The 21,483-nt window shown below is 44.0% G+C and overlaps 1 protein-coding gene across 2 annotated transcripts in view; it reads right to left on the reverse strand.

The window, feature by feature from the left end:
* LOC127636407 (transmembrane protein 132E-like) overlaps positions 1 to 21,483 on the reverse strand; it is a 509,951-nt gene that overhangs the window by 71,529 nt on the left and 416,939 nt on the right. For both annotated transcript variants that reach the window (XM_052116876.1, XM_052116866.1), the window contains exon 4: positions 1,664 to 1,856. In XM_052116876.1, coding sequence (XP_051972836.1) covers positions 1,664 to 1,856 — 193 coding nt within the window. The remainder of the gene's footprint in view (positions 1 to 1,663; positions 1,857 to 21,483) is intronic.

The raw sequence follows: 21,483 nt of genomic DNA on the forward strand, positions 1-21,483 counted from the left end.
CAATGTGTTTTCTATGCAGTGCTTTTATCGGATATACGTCTGTACTATATATTGTATGTGGGTAGAAGATTTAGTAAATGCCTTGCAATTCTGAAAGTTAACTCTCAAAGAAATGATTGTGCTGTTACAGATTTCATGTCAGGATTTATGTCAGTGAAGTTTGGTCATGTGTGAATGACCTATGAGGTTTTGTTAGGAATTCCTTGTCTTGTTTCACTGTTGCCCTCTGTCTGCCATTTTTGTCACCTTTGCATTCCTTAGTTTTCACTTTTGTCCCTTGTGTAGCCCCTTAGTCTCTTTGTTAGCCTTCGTGTTCACTTGTCATTGTTAAAGAACTACACTTCCCAGAATCCACCTGCCATCATCACTGCCATTTTGTTCATTGTTCTCACCTGTGTCTTATTCAGTCATCACTCACTGTGTATTTAAGCCCTGCTTTTTGGTCACTCCTTGTCGTTTGTTGAGTGTTGTTAGCCTGGTATGTGTTTCCTGCCCGTTTCCTCTGTCTTGTGTTTATTTCCCCACTGTGGGTTTTTTCTTTGTGTTTATTTGTTTATCTGTTTAAAATAAAGTAAGCTTGCATTTAGACCCGCTCTCCTTGTCTGCGCTTGTAACAGGTTTCATGTCCCTGGTGTTGACAGGACTCATCTATTGGTGCCACATTTGATTTAAGAGTTACAGCGGACAGATTTTTGTCTTTAAATTTCAGAATAATTGCTACATTTTCTGTCTGTTTGAAAGACAAAGCTAACACATAGCTTCAGAAGACTTGGAATAGGCTATACTATGCAATGTATAGCTTTTTTTTTGGAGCTTGACAGTCCCATTCCCTCTCACTGTCATTAAATTGTATATATGTTTATAAGCCAGGATACCATTTGTGCTCAATGGATGACAGTAATTGATATGCTTTTTGAACAAAAGGAGTGTGAGTTTATACTTCCTTAAAAATCTCTGTATGAAACTATATGTTTTTGTGATAACCTTTTAAGACCAAGTTCCAAAGACATTAAGTAATGCTATATGCTTCTGTCAAGTCAGTGTGATTTCAAATTCATTCTTTAGAAATCATCTTTAAATGAAGAATTCCTGAAGAATCCAGAAGCAAAGTCATCCAAATCATGATCAGAGAAGTCTTTGTTACCATGAAAATGGGAATCGGAAGGGAATTTTTGCAGGCTAGCGAAAGCAAGCAGATAGCATTATTTAATGTTAGCCAAAGACTGTTTAGCCCAAGAGAGACCATTTGTATTAAAAATGGAAGGGGGAAATTGGAATGCCCAATATTGCAGTTGTTGAAAAGAATGTCCTGCCTTACAGGTAAAAGAGCTAATCAATGTTTAGATAAAAAAAAATGTGCATGTGCATTGTGCTGTATATTTGTTTGCTTTGAGTCAAAGGTTACAATTTTGTGATTCATCTCAAAACTGATTGGTTTGATTTAAGCATTAGAACGCTTTACTAAAGATAATAATAATAAATCAATAAATTCTTATAAAGAAAATAAATGTGAAAATCATTCCAGCACCAAGAATGCTGGAAAATATTTATTTATTTTGAACTGATTTGACACATTCAATGAAACTACATTTGGAAAAACAGCAAAATAGATTGATAAAGTGCAATCTTACATGACATGAGGTGGACAACAGGAGAATCATACCATTGAAAGTGGAATGATGGCTTGGATATCCTTTTGCACAACTGTCAGCTCTGTTACCACCTTCTCTGCATCCGAGGCTGGATTCTGTCCTAAGTAATCAATGTTCCAGTTGATTCTTCTGGTGACCGATTGGCTGGTGAAGTTCTCCATCTCAAAGTCTAGCTGCATGATTTCGATGCTGGCAGCCATGTCCCTGAAAAGCATACAACATGATCAACTAACAGTGGGCAAGTGATACATTATATAAGAAAAAGATATGCTTCAAGGCAAACCACCAAATTAAGCCATTAAATTAATTTAGGAGGGTCTAATTAGGATCAGGTATGTATTTAAACATTAAATGGTTTAATGTGCTGGCCATCAACAAAAACAGATGTTCTGTCATGTTTTAGGTAAAATATATCGAAATAATCAGCAAATTAATCAATCAGAGAGGCGGGCTAAACCCATCTGTTGTTTTGAATTGGATTACAGGGGCTAAAAATATAGCCATTTACAGAAGATTACAACAACAAAAAAAGAAAATGAAACAAACACTGGAGCAGGAGAGCATATGACATAGTAGTTTAATATTAACAAAATACTTTAGTAGAGTCTACATGCAAAAACACCATCATCAGATTAACTCGGGTGTGTTTAAAATAAAACCAATATAGTTGATTCCACAAAAATCCAATGTGTTTGAAATCTGTAAAACTGTTCATTAGTAGGATAACACGTCGTTATCACTTATTTGAAGGTGTAAAATGTTTCATTTCTGTGCCACTAGCATCACCAAACACAAAAGTAAAAAATAAGACTGTTCAAAAAATCAAACAGATTTCCCAAACACTTCCCCATCTGTAATTGGTCAGAAAAAAGATAGTCCCGCCCCCGATCTCAAATCATTGGCTGAGCCAATTTTGCTATGTCAGGGCACACAAACAAACAGGTGTGTTTCCCAACAGAATCGTTAACCAACTCTGGTCACAACATCTATTGTTAACAACATAGTTCAACGATTTTGTGTTTCTCTAAACCAAAGCTCCAACCAACATTCACAAACTGAATTTCAATGCTGAGTGATTGTAACTACAGCTCTTTATCTGTGGTTAGAATCTTGTTGGTTTGCTGTGTTCATTTCACTTTGCTAAGGCTTCTCTTTTCTTATCTTCTCAATCTACGAATGGTTTACTTATAATACTGTAGTTATTTCTGCACATTTATATGGGGTAGCGGAAATATTTTAAAGTCAACAAACAAATTCACATTTCACCTTTAATGTATAAAAAAAGGCAACAATCTGCTTCTGTACACACTGACATAATAATACTTGAAGAGATTTCAATGGCAAAATGTAAAAAAATGTGTGACTGTGGCGACACTTTTGAAAAATCACGTGGTAAAAAACATTGATATTGTGAACTATTTTTACAATTTAAAAGAACCGTTTTCTATTTGAATATATTGTAAAATGCAATTTGTAATCGAAGCTGAATTTTCAGCATCATTACAGCAGTCTTCAGAAATTATTATAAGATGCTGATTTTCTAATATGGTCATATTTAAAGTGCATTTTACTCATTTAACCTAAACACATGTTTGCAAGCACAAGCTTTGTTGATGATAATGAGGCAGCATAAACACTAGTTAAAATATAATCTAAACATTAAAATTATTTTTATATCATATTACATATCATATTTATATCATACAGCATACAATTTAAAAACCTGCTTTAGCCAAAACAGTATTTAAATGTAACAAAACTTGCTTATTAGGACATATTTCAAATTTCAATACTCTGAATCCTGGCTGGCAAGTCTGGAAACTAGTAAACTATGTACGTTTATATAAAATAGCATGTCGACTAATGAACTAAATTACTTACTCATCCAAAATTGTATCCTCAGCTGGATCAAGTCTCTCTTCAAAATACAAACTTTCATCGGAGTCCCGCTCTTCTTCTGAGGAAAATTTTAACTCTTCATCACTATCCAGGAGTTTTCTCACTTGTGTATCATGCTGTCTTTCAAACGCATGTGTCGCCTTGTATGCTCTGTGGGACTCGGACCACAGTTCATTACATTGTAAGTGCAGCACTGTGTCAGTTAAATTCAGCACAATTTGTATTGTATACAAACAAGCTAATAAATGTAGTTGATTAAATAAAATGCATTGCCGTTCAAGTCATACGCTATAGCAAAAAGTGTTTAGATGCCATTCAGCATTGTGTGAGAAACAGGCGAAAAGTGTTCATGAGCTGATAATCTGCCCTTTCACTCGTTATATGTGTAAAATGTAAGGAAAGCCATTGTTGTTAACTTCAACAGGAAACTGCCGTACTACAAGCAAATACTTTTTTTTTTTTTTTTTTTACAAAATGTAGATGTTGTAAAGTTTTTCTAGGTTGAAAGAAGTTTAAAAATACATTGGCTCTTTTTAAAACAGCTGAGCACATAGTGGCAATATAGTGGCATTAAATTAGTGACATGGAAAAGGAATGCTACAGCAAAGCTCTTCTATCAAGGGGAGCCTAAGGTTAGCAACAAAACACATGATGTAACGGTTCCATAGGCATTCTTTGGGTGGTAGACTTGCGAGGAGACAAGAGGCTGTTTTTTAATGGATGTCTGCTTTTGTGAGGAAACAGCTCGTCACTAAATTAATGGACTGCCCGTCCACTAATCTTCAACATGTTTTACACTAAACAATCCTTTTGAAATAAACTTTGTGTGTAGTTTATTGCGATAAAATTGCTGTTTTATGAGAGAAGACATGGACAATTTTGTGACACTTCAAACTATGATTTACTGTCGTAACACACTAGTTGACCGTTATGCGCTCTCCTATGGTAAAAACATGGAGGTTGTTATCTCAGTATAGAAGATCTCTGGCTACAGGGCTTGGCAGACAATTTGAAGGAAACATCTTTAATGGATAGTGGCAGCGTAAATGAGCTCTGTCAGTTGGTCTCCTGCTCACTCATCAAGGATTATTTCATTTATCTAAAACTCCTGTTTTACAGGTAACATTTGCTGATAGCAGCTGCTGGAAAAAAGAAGAAAAAAACTTAAATGAAGAGGATCTCCATATCCTCCATATCAACTGCACTGTCTCTTAATTACAGATTCAATTATTAGACCTATTAGCATTAATATTGTTATTGTTCGTAAGGATAATATAACAAATTCCTGCAATAACTTCAATAAAGAAAAGGCCGTGAGCCAGTGTTTTCTTATAATTTATTTTGAATATTAGGCTATACATCAATTTATTTATTTTCTTTTTTTTAACAGTGTTATTCATACTGCTATTTCTGTTTGTACATTGTCTTCTTCATCATTCAAAACTGCAATTGGTTTCACTAACCTATCTGTCTTTGTTCATGCTGACAGAAGACTAGACCACAACAAAGGATGAACCCAGCAGTAAGACTCTTCCAGCTGTGTCAGGAGGACCGCACGCTGGAAGAGTATGTTGCAGGATTTTGTGAATTGTCAAATGAGGTGAACTTCAAAGATGTGGCCCTGAAGGACATGTTCTGGTATGGTTTGAATTAGCCAGGGAAGTCCCTTATGCCTTATGGCAAAAGCCCCTGGACCCTGGCCCAATTTATGGATCTGGCTTTGTTATATGTTGGATCAGCCTTCACTATGGGAGCGATGGAGGAGGACTACACTCATGCAGTAATCCCATAATGCCTGCCACAGTCAACGAGCCAACGCCCACGCTTGCCAATGTCAACAAGCCAAAGCCCATGCCTGCCACAGTCAATGAGCCAAAGCTCACGCCTGACAAGTTCAACCAGCCAACACCCCACACCTGCCACAGACAACGAGTTAACACGCCATGCATGCCACAGGCAATGAGCCAATGCCCACGCCGGCCATGTGCAATGAGCCAATGCCCACCCTTGCCACGGGCAATGAGCCAATGCCCACACCTGCCATGGGAAACAAGCAAGTTCCTGAAGCCTCGTCCATCCCAGAGCCAGCGTTTGAAGCCTCATCCATCCAAGAGCCAGCAATTGAAACCTTGTTCATCCCATAGCCAGTGGTCACGCCTGCTCCAGCCCTAGAGGAATTTTACTCTCGAGCTTCCTTCAATGGAGAAAACTTTCTCCCCTGCCTTGGTGGCCCTTAATTGAGCCTCCAAGGGCTCCGCCTTTCCGAGCCTCCCACAGCTCCACCTTCTGAGTCTCCCACAGCAGTGTTCATGGCCATCCAGAAGAGGAGGAGGAGGAGAAGAAGGGCTCCTACTCAAGTCTTCAATGACTCCGCCCTCTGAGTCTTCCATGACTCCGCTCACTCCTCCAGAGACTCATCCTCCAGCAGTTCCACCCCCTCCTCCTGAGATTCCTCTTCCAGCAGCCATGAAGGCCGTTTCCCTGTCACTGCCTGTGTTCACGACCACAGAAGTCCCTGTCACTGCCAGTGCCCATAGCCACGGAGGCCATTTCCCAGTTGCTGCCAGCGATCCTCACTTTCTCCTACGGTTCCGCCTGCTCCTTCTCCCGAGACTCCATCTGGGATTCCCTAAACCTCCTGTTGCTCCGCCGCTCAGGCTCCACCACCTGGGTCTCAAATCCCTGTTCCTCCAGCAGTTCCGCCTGCTCCGCCTCCTCCTACTAAACCTCAAATCCTTGCTATCCATTTGGGTCTTCATCACCAGTGGCTCCACCTCCAGTGGCTCTACCTCCAGTGGCTCTACCTCCTGAAGCTCCGCCCCCAGGGTCTTCACCACCAGCTGCTCTGCCCCCAGAACCCCTGCCAGTTCCATCCTGGTGTTCTGACCCTCCACCAGTTGCCTTCCTGGAGTCACCTCCCAAACCGCCGGACCCGTACCCTTCCTGGAGCCACCTCCCAAACCTCCGGACCCTGCTCCCTTCCAGAAGACACCTTCCTGGCCTCCAGACCATCCGCCTGCACCTCCCTGGTTCCCTGTTAGTCAACCAGCTTCGCACTGATCTTACAACTATCTGTCTTTGGGCATCTGGAGCCACCCATTTAGGGGGGTGGTTCTGTCACATCCCTTCATGTTCACAGACTCTTAAATTAACTCTTTCATGGACTTGTTTGTTGTTGTTTTTCCCAAAACTACATTTCCCAGTATTTAACATGATCATCATCACATTCACCTGTTTCCCATCAGTGTACCCATCTGTTCCTTGTGTTGTCATGGCCCATGTCTGTATATATTCCCTTTTGTTTCCACACTCATTGTGTAGTCTCGTCCATAGTGGCATTGAGAAGTTGTTGTTTTGTTTATCAAGCCTTGTGCTATTTCTGTTTGTAGATTTGTCTTCATCATTAAAAACTGCAATTGGGTTCACTAACCTCTCTCTTTGCTCATGCTGACAATTTGGACTATTAAGGATAGTTGACCCAAAAGTGAACCTCAACCTCATATCATTCTAAACCCATAATAATTTCTTACTTACATGGAACACAAAATTAGATGTTAGGCAGAATGTTAGCCTCAGTCACCATTCACTTTCATTGCATGGAAAAAGCTGAAAGATGAAGACATTTTTTCACCCCTATTAAATATTCTGCTTGAAAAGTTTCCTTTTCAGCATCTAATACAATGACATTTGAGCATATTTTTTATTTAAAAGTAGCTGACTTTATGTACATACATAAACTGGATGGGTGCAGTGTATTTTCTCATCTTATTTGCAAACTGTGCTAGAAGAAATATGCTGTATTTGGTCAATAAGTTAACATACAATGTACAGCATATTAGTACACTATACTGGCCAGCTTTATGGTTGAAAATATAGTTTTAAAACCCCTTTGTGAAGAGCTACTGTTTTGTCACTAATTTTTGCTTGGCTAATTTGGTATTGATTCATCCAATTAAAACTACATGGCCATTTAGGTGTGACTGGCCAACTAAAACTTTGATTACTTTTCCTTTTGTTTGGGAGGAAATATTTTAAAGATAATGGGAATCTCTATCAAATGTGTTTACTTTCCTTTATGTGCATTCATTGGATACTACATTAACAAAGGTAATAGTGCTATTGCTGAAAATTGATTGTCCGGCACAATAGGAAAGGAGGTCTTGTCAACAATTATTCATTAAGCTCAGCCAATGTGAGCTAGCTTTCAAAACACCCTTTCTTTAGAGTCATTTTAACCTTGCTTTACTCTAGTGTGCAGAACAAAGAATTGGCATTAGGTGTGCCAGCAACTAAATCTTTAATTAAAAAAAAAAAACACACTAACTGAATGAGGCTGTCTTATATTGACAAATAATGCTATGGTTGCCTTCACGGCCAGTTATAAACCACATTTGCAATGTTTGCTTCTAGTACTACAGCCACTCAAACAGTTAGAGGAGATAGATGAGAATATGTGCAGCATATGAACAAATTTGCAAGTATAAGAAGAGTGCTTAAGTTTGAGGACAGAACAAGCTGGGCAAAAGGAAAATCTATAAAAGGAAGCTAAAAATATATTAATCTTCTCAGACAGTAGGCTCATAAAGGCATGGCTTTTTTTTACGAAACACATATCCTCCTGCCACATGCAGACATTTTTAACCCCCCCAAAAAACCCATCTCCAAACAAGTTTAGGGGAAATGTTTAAAGCTGTTTGAAATCGCAATAAAAATAACATGCACCACCTTTCTAAAGACAGGTATTACACCAATGCCTGACAACATGTTGCAATGTGTTGCACATAAATAAACTGTGATAACTTTTTATAGCAAAACTTTAGTACTTTAAGTTCTATACAAAAAGGGCATTTTCTGATGAGTGTCAGACCATACAATTAATGTGCATATTTGTGTGAAATATAAGAAAAATAACAAATGAAATCTCTTTAATATCTCAATTGATTCTCCTAGATGCCGAAAAGATGAAATTGACAACCTAGTCTCATAGAATGAATGCTACTATTACAACATTTTTGCAAATGGAAAAATCAGTGAAATTAGCACTAGAGGTGCTACAACAACTGTGCTTTTTATTTACTTTATTTACTCACACACCGCTATGTTATGATAACAAAAGCATCATTTGAAAAACAATACATTTTAACTCTTGTATTACAAACTCACCTACATTTACAAACTTATTCCAATGTGATTAGCTTCTGTGGTAGCCAAACATGTAAGCTGACACATGGCACGAAAGTGTCATCGAAGTGACATTAGGACGTGGTTGCTTCAGAAAATGTGCTTTTCATTTCTCATTATGTTTTTGGACACTATCATTTAGGTTTAGGTTACAGTTTTATGTTAGGGAGGAATGTTTTTCTTATTATAACATCCATCTAACATTCACCTTAAAAACATTGTCTGTGAGTTACGTGATGCCATGCAAAGGGCCGGCCTTTTAACCGCGAGTTTTTATGTAATAAACCAGGTGAGATTTGACACATCCTGCTACATAGTTGTTCTTTGAAGTCAACACGGCAAAGAACTCAAAACCCTCAGGCTTTGGTGATATTAAAAGACACTTACATACTCACGTGGCGCCACGGCTCATACCGTGTGTTAATCATCCCTTCCTGCAGTCAGACTTTCAACCCTTGGACACACCTCTGTTTTCTGCAGACTGGAGTCCCCCTACAGCAGGTGTCCAGACATGTTGTGGTCACCACAGATGCCTCTCAACAGGGTCGAGGCTCCATGTGCAATGGGCATGCAGCTGCTGGCTCCTGGATAGGGCCCCGGCTGTGTTGACACATCAACTGCCTAAAGTTGCTGGCTGTATTCCTTGCCCTGCGGAGGTTTCTCCCTCTGATCCGGGGCAAGCAAGTCTTGATCCGTTCAGACAGCGCCACTCACATCCCTGGCAACTGCAACACGATGGCGGATGCACTGTCGCGACAGGTTTCACCCAGTGGTGAGTGGAGGTTCCACCCCCCGGCAGACCAGCTGATTTGGGACCGATTCAGCACGGCACAGATAGAACTCTTTGCCTCCCAGGACAACTCCCACTGCCCGATCTGGTACTCCCTGACAGAAGCTCCTCTCGGGACAAACACACTGGCACATGGCTGGCCCTGTGGGCTGCACAAGTACGCATTTACCCCAGTGAGCCTCCTTGCACTGGTGCTGTGCAAGATCAGAGAGGACATGCAACAGGTCACCTTGGTGGCTCCTTACTGGCCCACCTGGACCTGGTTCTCGGATGTTACGCTCTTCGCGACAGCACCTCCCTGGAAAATTCCCCTGAGGAAGACACGGCAGACACAGACTCTGGCACCTGCGCCCAGACCTCTGGAACCTCCTCTTCTTGAATCTGGACGTGATGCGGGAGATCTAAGTGATCTACTACCTGCAGTTGAAGACACGATCAACCAAGCCAGAGCTCCCTCCACCAGGTAACTTTATGCCCTAAAATGAAGCTTGTTCGCAAATTGGTGTTCTTCCTGGCCCGAAGACCCGCAGAAATGCGCAGTTCTCCTGCAGGAGAGGCTGGAGGGGAGGCTGTCCCCCTCCACCTTAATGCTGTATGTAGCTGCTATGGCAGCCCACCACGACGCAGTAGATGGCAAGTCCTTGGGTAAGCACGACTTGATTTATAGGTTCCTTAGAGGCGCCCGGAGACTGAACCCTCCCGGCCAAGCCTGTTCCCCTCCTGGGATCTCTCAGTGATCCTCACAGGCCTTCAGATATCCCTCATCGATCAGCTTGATTCAGTTGAGCTCAAGGCCCTCTCCCTGATCACGTTAGCCTCCATCAAGAGGGTTGGGGACCTGCAAGCATTCTCTGTTAACGATACCTGCCTGGAGTTCGGTCCGGCACATACTCAAGTTATCCTAAGGCCGCGAACGGGCTACATGCCCAAGGTTCCTACGACCCCCTTCAGGGACCAGGTTGTGAACCTGCAAGCGCTGCCCCGGGAAGAGGCAGGCCCAGCCCTTTCGTTGTTGTCCGGTACGTGCTTTTTGTGTATCTATTTGGACCGCATGCAGAGCTTTAGATGTTCTGAGCAACTCTTTTTCCTACCAGACCCAGGCCATGCCCATCCCCTTGCAGATCCGAGCACACTCGACAAGAAGTGTGGCATCCTCGTAGGCACTGGCCAACAGCACCTCCCTAGCAGACATCTGCAGAGCAGCGGGCTGGGCAACACCCAATACCTTTGCCAGATTTTACAATCTCAGGGTTGAGTCGGTCTCGTCCCATGTTTTGTCAGGTCCGAGCCGGTAGAACTCCTTAACGCGGCACAACCGACCGGGTGTTCCACTTGCACACAGCGCCCTTCACCAAGTTGATCCAGTGAGCCTTCTCTCCCAGGTTAGCCACTAAGCGTTGCTTCCTGGATGTTCTCCTACCTAGCCTTCTGGCCTGCGAATTCAGTGGAGCAATTCGTGTCCAGACCCACTACAAGCCACAGGTGCTCTGTACTGGAATAGGGCTCCATGGCCTTAGTTCCCTGATCATGCAACTCCCCGTGATGTATTTTCCACGGTACGGTCCCCCTGTCGGCGGACCTGCATCTCCCTTGGGCAGTCCCACTGCCCCCGGTCGCCGTGTTTATAGAGGTCCCCCCTCATTAGGCAGGACCTATCACCGCGCTGCTCCCACGTACGGCTTCACAACCCTCGTGGTGTATTTACCACATGTTACCTCCGGACTAGTGCATGGCGTTTTTGAATGGGACCCATTGTGTCACTTCATTCGACACAACGTCAAGTGAGTGACAGAAGGGGAACGTCATGGTTACTGTCGTAACCTCCATTCCCTGAGGGAGGGAATGAGATGTTGTGTCCCTCCTGCCACAGCACTAGAGCTACCACTGTAAACGGCCGCTCCTTAGTGCAAAAACCAGACTGACAGATGCACGCCCGCTTCACTTTATACCTGTATGTCTGGGGGTGGGGCATGCAAATTCTGTCTGCCAATTTCACATTGGCCTTTTCTCAAGTTCATAGGTACGCGAGGCTCCCAACGAAGACCCCTTGAGTCACTTCATTCGACACAACGTCTCGTTCCCTCCCTCAGGGAATGGAGGTTAAGACAGGTAACCATGACCTTTCTCAACTGGTCTATTCGGACTGGGTCACGGACAGCAGGGAAAGAACAATGCCATGGTTCTCCCATTGAAGATATTTTGGCAGCCGCCCAAGTGATATCTTATTTAGGACTACCGAGGCAGAATTAATAATAATCTCACAAACAGCTAAAGGCTTCTCATCTGCACTTTCACACAAGTGGAACTATCTCGGGATCATGATCTGCTCTTCTCTCTTGCACGCACGTGCAACGACTGGGCTTCCCTCGATATTGCGAAGTGCAATAAGTAGGAAAAGAGCAACACTGTGCTATGTGACAAATTTGTATTTTAATTTAAATTTGTAATTAATAATAATTACACATCATCATCTTTACAAATTTGTTTCACGATTTTACATGAGTAAAAGTAAAGGTTATATTTTGACAAAATGTTATAGTTTCATATGAAATAATCTAAAGGTAGAATCTATTAGACCTCATTTTGTATCAACAGTGGCAGTTGTAGTTAAAGTTTCAAGATGTGTTTCAGCTAGTATTTATTTTTTCATAAATATTATAATTTATTATTATTATTACTATTATTTAAGACTAGCTACACTGTCCTAACCATGGTAATGAGGAGCCTTTCCTCCTGTGTAATATGTATGTTCTGTTTGAATGATGTTTGAAATTAGGAAACATGCTCATATAAGTAAATATGCTCTTCAATTTTTTAAATGAGGAAGAGAAAACTTCCTGTATATTTTGTTGTTGACGTCAACAACAGAAATAATGTCACTTGCGCATGTCCTTGTACTGGAAAACCATTAACAAAACTATGCAACATAAAAGGAAATGCGACTCAGGATACATTAAATACAGGTTATGTTTTTATTATGGTGGGTCGCCACTTGATTTCCAATGTAATATCTGGGTCCTAAAGCAAAACCAGTTGAGAGTTAAAGGTACAGACAGGAGCAGTATATGTTAATTATTAATAATCAGAGGACATTGCTTAAAAAGCTATCACAGCTGATGTTATTTTTCATTTAGTAGTTAATTTAACATGCTAGGCTAACGTGTAAACTAACATGCTTTAGTTATATAACATGTTATAGTTACATGCTATTTTTTTATCATATTTATAATCCGGTTTATTATAATTCTGTTAGCTTTCTTATTTTTTCTATTTATTTCATTTATTTTCAAAAGGGAATTTTTTTCAAGTTTAAATTATAAAAAAGTGTTTGCTAAAATAAATAAATAAAATAACCCTTCTGTTTTCACTGATAAACCGTATCATACAGTGAAAATCTCATACTGTTTCAACCCTAGTTTCAAAACCTTTGACCAGTAGTGTATATATTCTTTTATATCAAAGTCGCTTATTTGCGACTTATTTATTGATTGCTCAATTGGAAACATCTTAGTCTCAGATCACAGAGTTTAGAGGTGTTGCCACATATGGAGAAAAATATATCATATAGTTGGTGCTTTAATGTATCCCTTTTGCAAAATCCTAATTTCCAGCAAATGTTAAAGGCTGAAATCAATGTTTATATGGAGACCAACTGGTCCTCAGTATCTTCTGTGGGCGTGGCTTGGGAGGCACTTAAGGTTGTTCTTAGGGATCAGATCATACAGTATGCCTCATTCATCAAAAAATCCAAAGCACGAGAACTCATGGAGAGAATATTAAACATGTCGAGGCAGAGCTGAAGTGCCAAATGTTGTCTGATGGAATTGAATTGACCCGATTGAAATAAAGATATAATACTATTTTACCACGGAAGGTGGAGTTTTGGCTATTCAGGGCAAGACAGTCATACTTTGAGTCGGGGGACAACGCAGGGAAGCTTTTGGCTAGATATATAAAGCAGAGTGAGTCTCTTTCTACCATTCCCTCAGTGAAATCTGCTGGTGGTCAAGTTGTACCTCAGCTTTTTAATAATTATATTAATAATTCTTGTAATGAATTCTATCTTGATTTTTATAGTTTCATGTTTACTCTACAGGCAAGGCTCCGGGGCCAGATGGTTTTGCTGCTGATTTTGTATATCTTATGGTTCAGAACTGGCTCCACTTTTGCTAGAAGTTTATACTGGAATCATTAAAGAATGGAAAGCATCTGCCAACCATGACACAAGCCCGGATCAGTTTGATTCTTAAAAAGTACAAAGATCCAAGCGAGTGTAAGAGTTAACATCCAATTTACCTGATCCAACTAGATGTTAAAATTTTGTAAAACATTCTGGCTAACCGATTAAGTAAAGTTATTGGCTCTACACACCATTGTGGTTGTGTATAGAGCCAAAAAGATTAGAATTGTGTCGATGTCCCAATATTTATGGACCTGACTGTACATATCAGGTGGGGTTTATTCAGGGCCGCAGCTCTTCTGACAACATTAGGCATTACATCAATATCATGTGGTCAGTGGCGAATGATCAGACTCCAGTCGCTGCCATCTCACTTGATGCCAAAAAGGCATTTGATTTGGTAGAATGGGATTATTTTTTTAAGATTTTGGAAAGGTACTGGTTCGGAAATACTTTTATTGAATGGATTAATTTATTTTATAGACACAAGGTAGCAGCGGAACAAACAAATTGATTAATTTCAGATACTCTGATAGGGGCACCCGGCAGGGATGCCCTCTATCCCCATAATTGTTCTGTCTTGCCCTGGAACCAGGGGGATGATATTTCATGGGTGATAGCAGGAGGTGTGGCGTTTGCTTAATGTAGATTATATTTTATTATTCATCTCTGACCCAACTAAATCTATGCCTTGTCTCCACAGGATTATTGGTGTCTTCTCGAAGTTCTCAGGATACAGAGTAATCACTGAAGCTTTGGCTCTGACAGCATACTGCCCAGTAACAGATTTTCAGCCAGGCACCTTCCAGTGGCCCAAACAGGGCATTAAGTATTTGAGCATTTTATTCCCAGATAATTTGTGTGATTTATTTAGAGTTAATATCTACCCTTTAATAAAAAGGTTTTCGAGTGATGTGTGCAGTAGGTCTTTATTACATTTATCTATGATTGGGAAGGTTAATGCTATTAAAATGAATTGTATTCCAAAATTCAACTACCTGCTACAATCTCTCCATGTAGATGTCCCCCTCTCTTATTTCAAGCAATTTGATAGCATAGCGAAGTCCTTTATTTGCATTAGGAAACGTCCCAGATTACATTTCAACAAGTTACATAGGCCGACTGACAAAGGTGGGCTAGGCCTACCCAAGATTTTGTTTATTATTATGCATTCGGTCTCAGACATCTGGCTCATTGGACGTTTCCACCTGAGAGCCCCTCTCTGGTTTCATAATGAACAGGAAGTGCTTGCCCCTATTTTGCCATTGCAAAGCCTTTCTATTAAACTAACAAAATAAGTTAAGTCACACCCCTTTATCTCACATTTGCATGTGATTTGGACAAAAGTGTTTAATTCGGAAATATATTTAATTGTTGCCCCAAGCATATGGCTCAACCCTGAATTACATATTAATAAGTCCCATTTCTGTTGGTCAGAGTGGATTGTGAGGGGGGTTACTACACTCGGTGGCCTATATCAGAGTGGAGTGTTGAGATATTTTGAGAATTTGGTTGATCATTTTTGGAAACATCTCAGTTCTATAGGTATTTACAGCTCTGTATTGTTTTTGGGAGTAGCACACCCACACCTAAAGCAGCAGATACTTTGGGAGAGGTGATTACTGCTTTTGGAAAAGGACATGAGACATCAGTGTATTACTCTGCTAATTCAGAGTAAGTTTTGATATAATAATATATTAACAATTGATCTATTGTCACACATTATACCTACATCATACAGTCAAATAATTTTTTTCACATATCACAGCTAAGTTGGGGTCAGAGTGCAGGGTCAGCCATGATACTGTGCTCCCTCTTTTAGAATAATCTGGATTCATCAACATTATAATGAGGGTAGGAACAAATATATGTTTGTACGCACCAGATTTTGTGTGAGAACCTTTTCTGCGCACATAAGTATACTTTCATGCAATTACCAGTGAATGAATCTTACTGACTTTCCTCTAGAAGATGTTATGGAAGCAAATGAAAGCATATACCAACAATATCTCTTTGATGAAAACAAATTACATATCACTGTTCAGTTTCCCATTATAATTGGTTACCTATGAATGTTTTTGCACAATGCCAGATGAAGACAGCTTGAAATAGCTTTATTACACTGCATCTTTATTGCGTTTTTAGGCTAGAAGGCAATGGATACTGAATCAAATGAAAAAAAAAAAATAGTATTGAACGGCCAGACATATTAAGAACATTTCCAAAAATTCATAATCAGATTGTATTTTGTTGTGGACATAGGCATAACAGAATTGCTAAAAACTTAATTGAGCGATCATAATGTGCAGTGGCCTGTTTAAAAACTAGCCTTAGGCTCCAAGCTGATGAAAATAATGTGTTTTTTAAAAGAAATGTTATTAGATTATGCACTGTATATGTCATGAAAGCAGTGCTCCTGTAAAAGTGCAGCTTTTTGGGCTGCATGCATTCCGGCTATAATATGTAGGGTTGCCAGATGAGTGACGTGGTCTTTTTACATGTCAAGCAAAACAGGACAGATTATTTGACTGAGTCCACGTAATACAGAAGGATAAAGAATAAGAGGCTTAGACGCAAGAACAAAACAGCATGATGTTTAATTCTGATGACCTCGCTAGTAATCTCTTTGTAGACACTCAATCACTGTGTCTTGACCTCCCTGACAAAAGGTAAATAACACCAGACTCTACTGACTATGATTTACTCTTATGTCTATGTTCTGAATAACACATGGCACTTGCTTTTCTGCTGTGCACAGTATGCAAATGTTCTTTCTGCATGGAATTCCTGATGACCTATATTTGTTAAAATGTCCATTATACACGTAGTGCACTGCACAGAATACTATATCCTACAATGCAATGTGCTCAACTTGACCTTCCATTGTCAAAATAATGAATGAACTGGAAGTAATAAAAGTGGCATATTTTAACATCCTCTTTCCTCATTCGTTGTTTAATAAGACTGCTTAGTGTGAAGATATTTTTTGCATACAACTGAATTAAATATTTACAGTAACTGCACAAATTAAGGAGGTCATGTGACAACAATGCTGCTTACTACCACTTAAACAAATGTCTTGGAATAATGCCTACTGTTTCACATACTTTTACATAAATAATAAGAATACTATAAAGCATGCAAATAATATATGTTTAAATAATAGAACCTACACATAAATACTACAATTACTAATAACAATATATATTCAATTAGTAGGATAGCTAAAATTGTACGTATGTATGTATAGCCTATGTTTTTTAAAATGTCATGGAAGACAAAAAAATAAATAAAAAAATTGAAATATTTATGAACAAGTATCTCTAGTTTTTCAGAAATGTATCCAAATCTGGATGTTAGAATCAATCCTAATGGATCCTATTGGAATACGTAGACTCTACAAACAAAAAACTGTATAAACTTCCTATTTACAGATTTGAAAATTTCAGTTCCCCTTCTGTCGCTCTCTCCACATTGTGTCGGAGAAGCGACACTAGGGGTCTCTCTTGAGCGCCGATATTCACCTCTGATCTTATTGAAAAGGGCCAATGGGAGTTGGCAGTCGGTATTTGCATATCCCGCCCCCGGACATACGGGTATTTAAGCGGCGAAAATACGGGAGTTCATTCAGAAAATTTCTTCGGAGCCGATGGTCTGTCTGCAGTTTGCTGCGAGTTACACGCCACTTAAACGTTCCTGTTTTCCTCTGACGATCTGCATGCTGTTGGATCTTGACGGCGCACAATAGCGGCTTTCTCCTTCTCAGTGCACGGCATGCACTGTTGCCCCTGAGCGCTCGACAGCGCGAGACACGCATACACACACACTGTGTATTAAAAGAGTTTTTACTAAAAGAGTAATTTTCTCAAAAGAGCAACCACAGCGGCGTTGAACGTCCTTTTAAGGACGCCGTCTTTTTCAAGATGCCTTTCCGCCCCTGTGTCGCTCCTGGATGCGGTAGAGTGCTCTCTGCTTCAGACGGCCACAGGCGCTGTCTCGCGTGTTTGGGCCGCGATCACACCGAGGCGGCGCTTGTGGATGGTTCATGTTCTCACTGCGAGAACATGACCATGACCACATTGCGGTCGCGGCTCGCTTTCAACAGAAAGCAAGCCACCCCAGCTGCACCCCACATTGCTCCTTCTTCCCACGGGATTAAGGACGGTGCGGTTGGCGCTGGGGGCGATTTGGGGCGGCAGCGGTGCAGTTTCGCCGGTAGCCCCCGCGAACCTCCCGTTCCCGACACGCCGCTGGTCTCCGCCCACGCCAGCGGCGATAGCGGCTTGCCTCATGGCCCGGCTGTCTATCCTCCCGAGTCCGAAGCAGATGAGCTCGCCGCTGCATCGGAGAGTGCGGTGTCTGATGCTGAGGACTCCCTGGACTGCCGCCTCGGGCCAGCAGGCCCAGGCTGAGGCCGACGCTCAGATGTCCGACATGCTTGCCCGGCCGCCTTGAGCGTGGGGTTGGACTGGAACCCTCCATCCTCCCCACAGCCTTCTCAGCTGGATGATTGGTTCCTGGGGCAGCTGCCGCTCGCGGCCTCTCATCCCCCGGTCCCTTTCTTCCCGGAGGTGCATGATGAGCTGACGCTCACGTGGAGAGCCCCGCTCTCCACTCGCCTAGGTGCCACCCGCTCCACTCTCTCCACCCTCGACGGCGGAGAGCCACGCGGTACGACGCGATTCCCCAGGTTGATAGGGCAGTTGCGCACCATCTATGCCCCGGTAGCCCTACCTCCTGGTGGGGTCGCCCGTACTCCCATCCAAGCCCTGTAGGACAACATCCTCGCTAACACGAAGGCCTACACTACGGCTGGACGCTGCCTCCGCCTCTGCATGCAATGGCCCTCCTGCAAGTCCACCAGGCCAAAGCTCTCAGAAACATGCACGGGGTGGACCTGATCCTGATGTGCTGCAGGAACTGCACTCAGCGACCGACCTCGCCCTGAGAGCGACGAAGGCCACAGCACAGGCACTCGGACAGACGATGGCCACCCTAGTGGTCCAGGAACGCCATCTTTGGCTCAACCTGGTCAAGATGCGTGAGGCTGGCAAAAACCGCTTCCTGGACGCACCTGTCTCCCAGATTGGCCTTTTCGGTGACACCATCGAGGACTTCGCCCAACAGTTCTCTGCGGTGAAGAAGAAGACGGAGGCCATTTCGCACATCATGCCCCGCCGCAGACCTGCCGCTACGGGCCCTGCCCCGTCTGCCCGCCGAGGGCATCCCCCTGTGAGGAAACCAGCTCCTGCTCCGCCTCAACCCGGGCCCAGCTCTCAGCCTCAGCGTCGAAGCGCTCGCAGAGCGGCGCAGACGCCCCTGTCTCACGTAACCCCTCCAGGACCCGGAAGGCTCCCAAGCGCTCCTGAGACAGCCGACCCAGAGCCGAAGACGTTAGCTCTGGAGGTGGTAAGACCGCCCGCCCCCAGTGGAGGGCCGGAGGAGAATCCTTTGTTTTTTCATTTGCCACACCCCCTGATGGGGGCTGTGGTACCCACATTCTCAATAAAAGAGCTATTTCCTTTGCCTCTGGGTCACCTGGCCCGCAAATGCCGTTCTCACGGCAATGTGCTTTCAGATCACAACAGTCCCGGTACACCGGACGCGGCGATCCCGCCTTCCGCCTGCCGGTTCAGATGAGTCCAGAGGACGCCAACATCAGACCTCCTCCTCAGTCAAGAACCCGCCCCCTGCCGGGCGCGCGGAGCAAGGTAAGTGCTTTGAGTCTATTCTCAGCACCTCAGCCTCAGGCCGCAACGGCCGCCTAACGCTGCATTACCTGTTCCGCCCGCTGCGAGGCCCCGCCGGTACGCCCAAAATACTCGTCCCTTTGGTGCCCCTAGCGCAGAGCTGGGAAGCGTGGCTTTCGCTTCCCAACGCATCACGCTGGCTGCACCGACCATTCGACTCGGTTACGCAATTCAGTTTGCTCGGCTCCGCCCCCTTCAGGGGCGTCCGCTTTTCCGCGAGTACACGGCAGCAGCACACAGAAATTGCGACCCTCTTAGCCAAGGGCGCTGTAGAGCCCGCCGCTCCAACCGAAATGAGGAAGGGTTTCTACAGCCCTTACTTCATTGTACCCAAGAAAGGCGGCGGCTTACGACCAATCCTGGACTTGCGAAGTTTTCAATCGGGCCTAGTTAAAACTCCCGCTCAAAATGCTTACGCAGAGAAATATTCTGGCTGGCGCTTAGCATCTAGATTGGTTCGCAGCGGTGGACCTGAAGGATGCGTACTTCCACGCTCTCAATTTTGCCACGACACCGACCCTTCCTACGGTTCACGCTCGACGGCCAGGCGTTTCAGTACAAAGTCCTCCCCTTCGCCTGTCTCTGTCCCTCGCGTCTTCACGAAAGTCGCAGAGGCAGCCCTTGCCCCGCTACGAGTAGCCGGCATCCGCATTCTCAACTACCGCGACGACTGGCTCATCCTAGCACACTCTCGAGAGTTACTATGCACACACAGAGACCAGGTGCTCCGGCACCTCAGCCGCTTGGGGCTTCAGGTCAACTGGGAAAAGAGCAAGCTCACTCCGGTTCAGAGCATCTCTTTTCTCGGGTTGGAGTTAGACTCAGTCTCAATGACAGCACGTCTCACAAGCGAGCGTGCTCAGTCGGTGCTGGACTGCCTCGCTTCCTCCAAGCCAGGCACAGTGGTCCCTCTAAAACTTTTCCAGAGGCTCCTGGGGCATATGGCGTCCTCCGCGGCAGTCGCACCGCTGGGGTTGATGCATATGAGACCACTCCAGCACTGGCTCCAGACTCGAGTCCCGAGACAAGCATGGCACCGCGGCACGCATCGGGTAAGGATCACCCCTGCCTGCCTCAAAACACTCCGACCCTGGACAGACCTCTGCTTTTTACAGGCAGGAGTGACCCTGCAGCAGGTGTCCCGACGCGTCCTGGTCACAACCGACGCCTCCCGGTCCGGGTGGGGTGCCGTGTGCAGCGGGCACGCAGCAGCGGGCCGTTGGAAAGGGGCCCCGCTGCGTTGGCACATCAATTGCCTGGAGTTGCTGACCGTCCTTCTTGCTCTCAGGAAGTTCCTCCCGTTAGTTCGGGACAAACATGTCCTCGTGAGATCGCCAAGGCGGCGTACGCTCCCGCCACATGTCACAACTCGCCCGCCGTCTCCTCCTATGGAGCCAGCAGTGACTCAAGTCGCTGCGTGCCACTCACATCCCCGGCAAGCTCAACGTCATAGCGGACGCGCTATCACGACAACGCCTGCCCGGGCGGGAGTGGAGGCTTCACCCCTGTCGGTCCAGCTGATTTGGGAACGGTTTGGCAAGGCCCAGGTAGACCTGTTCACCGCCCAGGAAACCTCCCACTGCCCGCTCTGGTACGCCCTAACAGAGGCTCCCCTCGGGACACACGCGCTGGCACACAGCTGGCCCTCGGGCTGCGCAAGCACGCATTTCCCCAGTGAGCCTTCTTGCACCGGTGCTGTGCAAGGTCAGGGAGGACGAGGAGCAAGTCACGCTGGTGGCCCCCTACTGGCCCACTCGGACTTGGTTCTCGGAACTCAGACTCCTCGCGACAGCTCCTCCCTGGCTAATTCTCCTGAGAAAGGACCTCCTCTCTCAGGGACGGGCACGCTCTGGCACCCGCGCCCAGACCTCTGGAACCTCCACGCCTGGTACCTGGACGGGACGTGGAAGAGCTAGCCGGCTTACCGGCGACCGTTGTGAATACCATCAACCAAGCCAGAGCCCCTCTACCAGGCACCTTTACGCCCTAAAGTGGCGCTTGTTCGCAGATTGGTGTTCTTCCCGAGCCGAA

This window comes from Xyrauchen texanus, chromosome 4 (genome assembly GCF_025860055.1).
Source record: "Xyrauchen texanus isolate HMW12.3.18 chromosome 4, RBS_HiC_50CHRs, whole genome shotgun sequence".
Lineage (NCBI taxonomy): Eukaryota > Metazoa > Chordata > Actinopteri > Cypriniformes > Catostomidae > Xyrauchen > Xyrauchen texanus.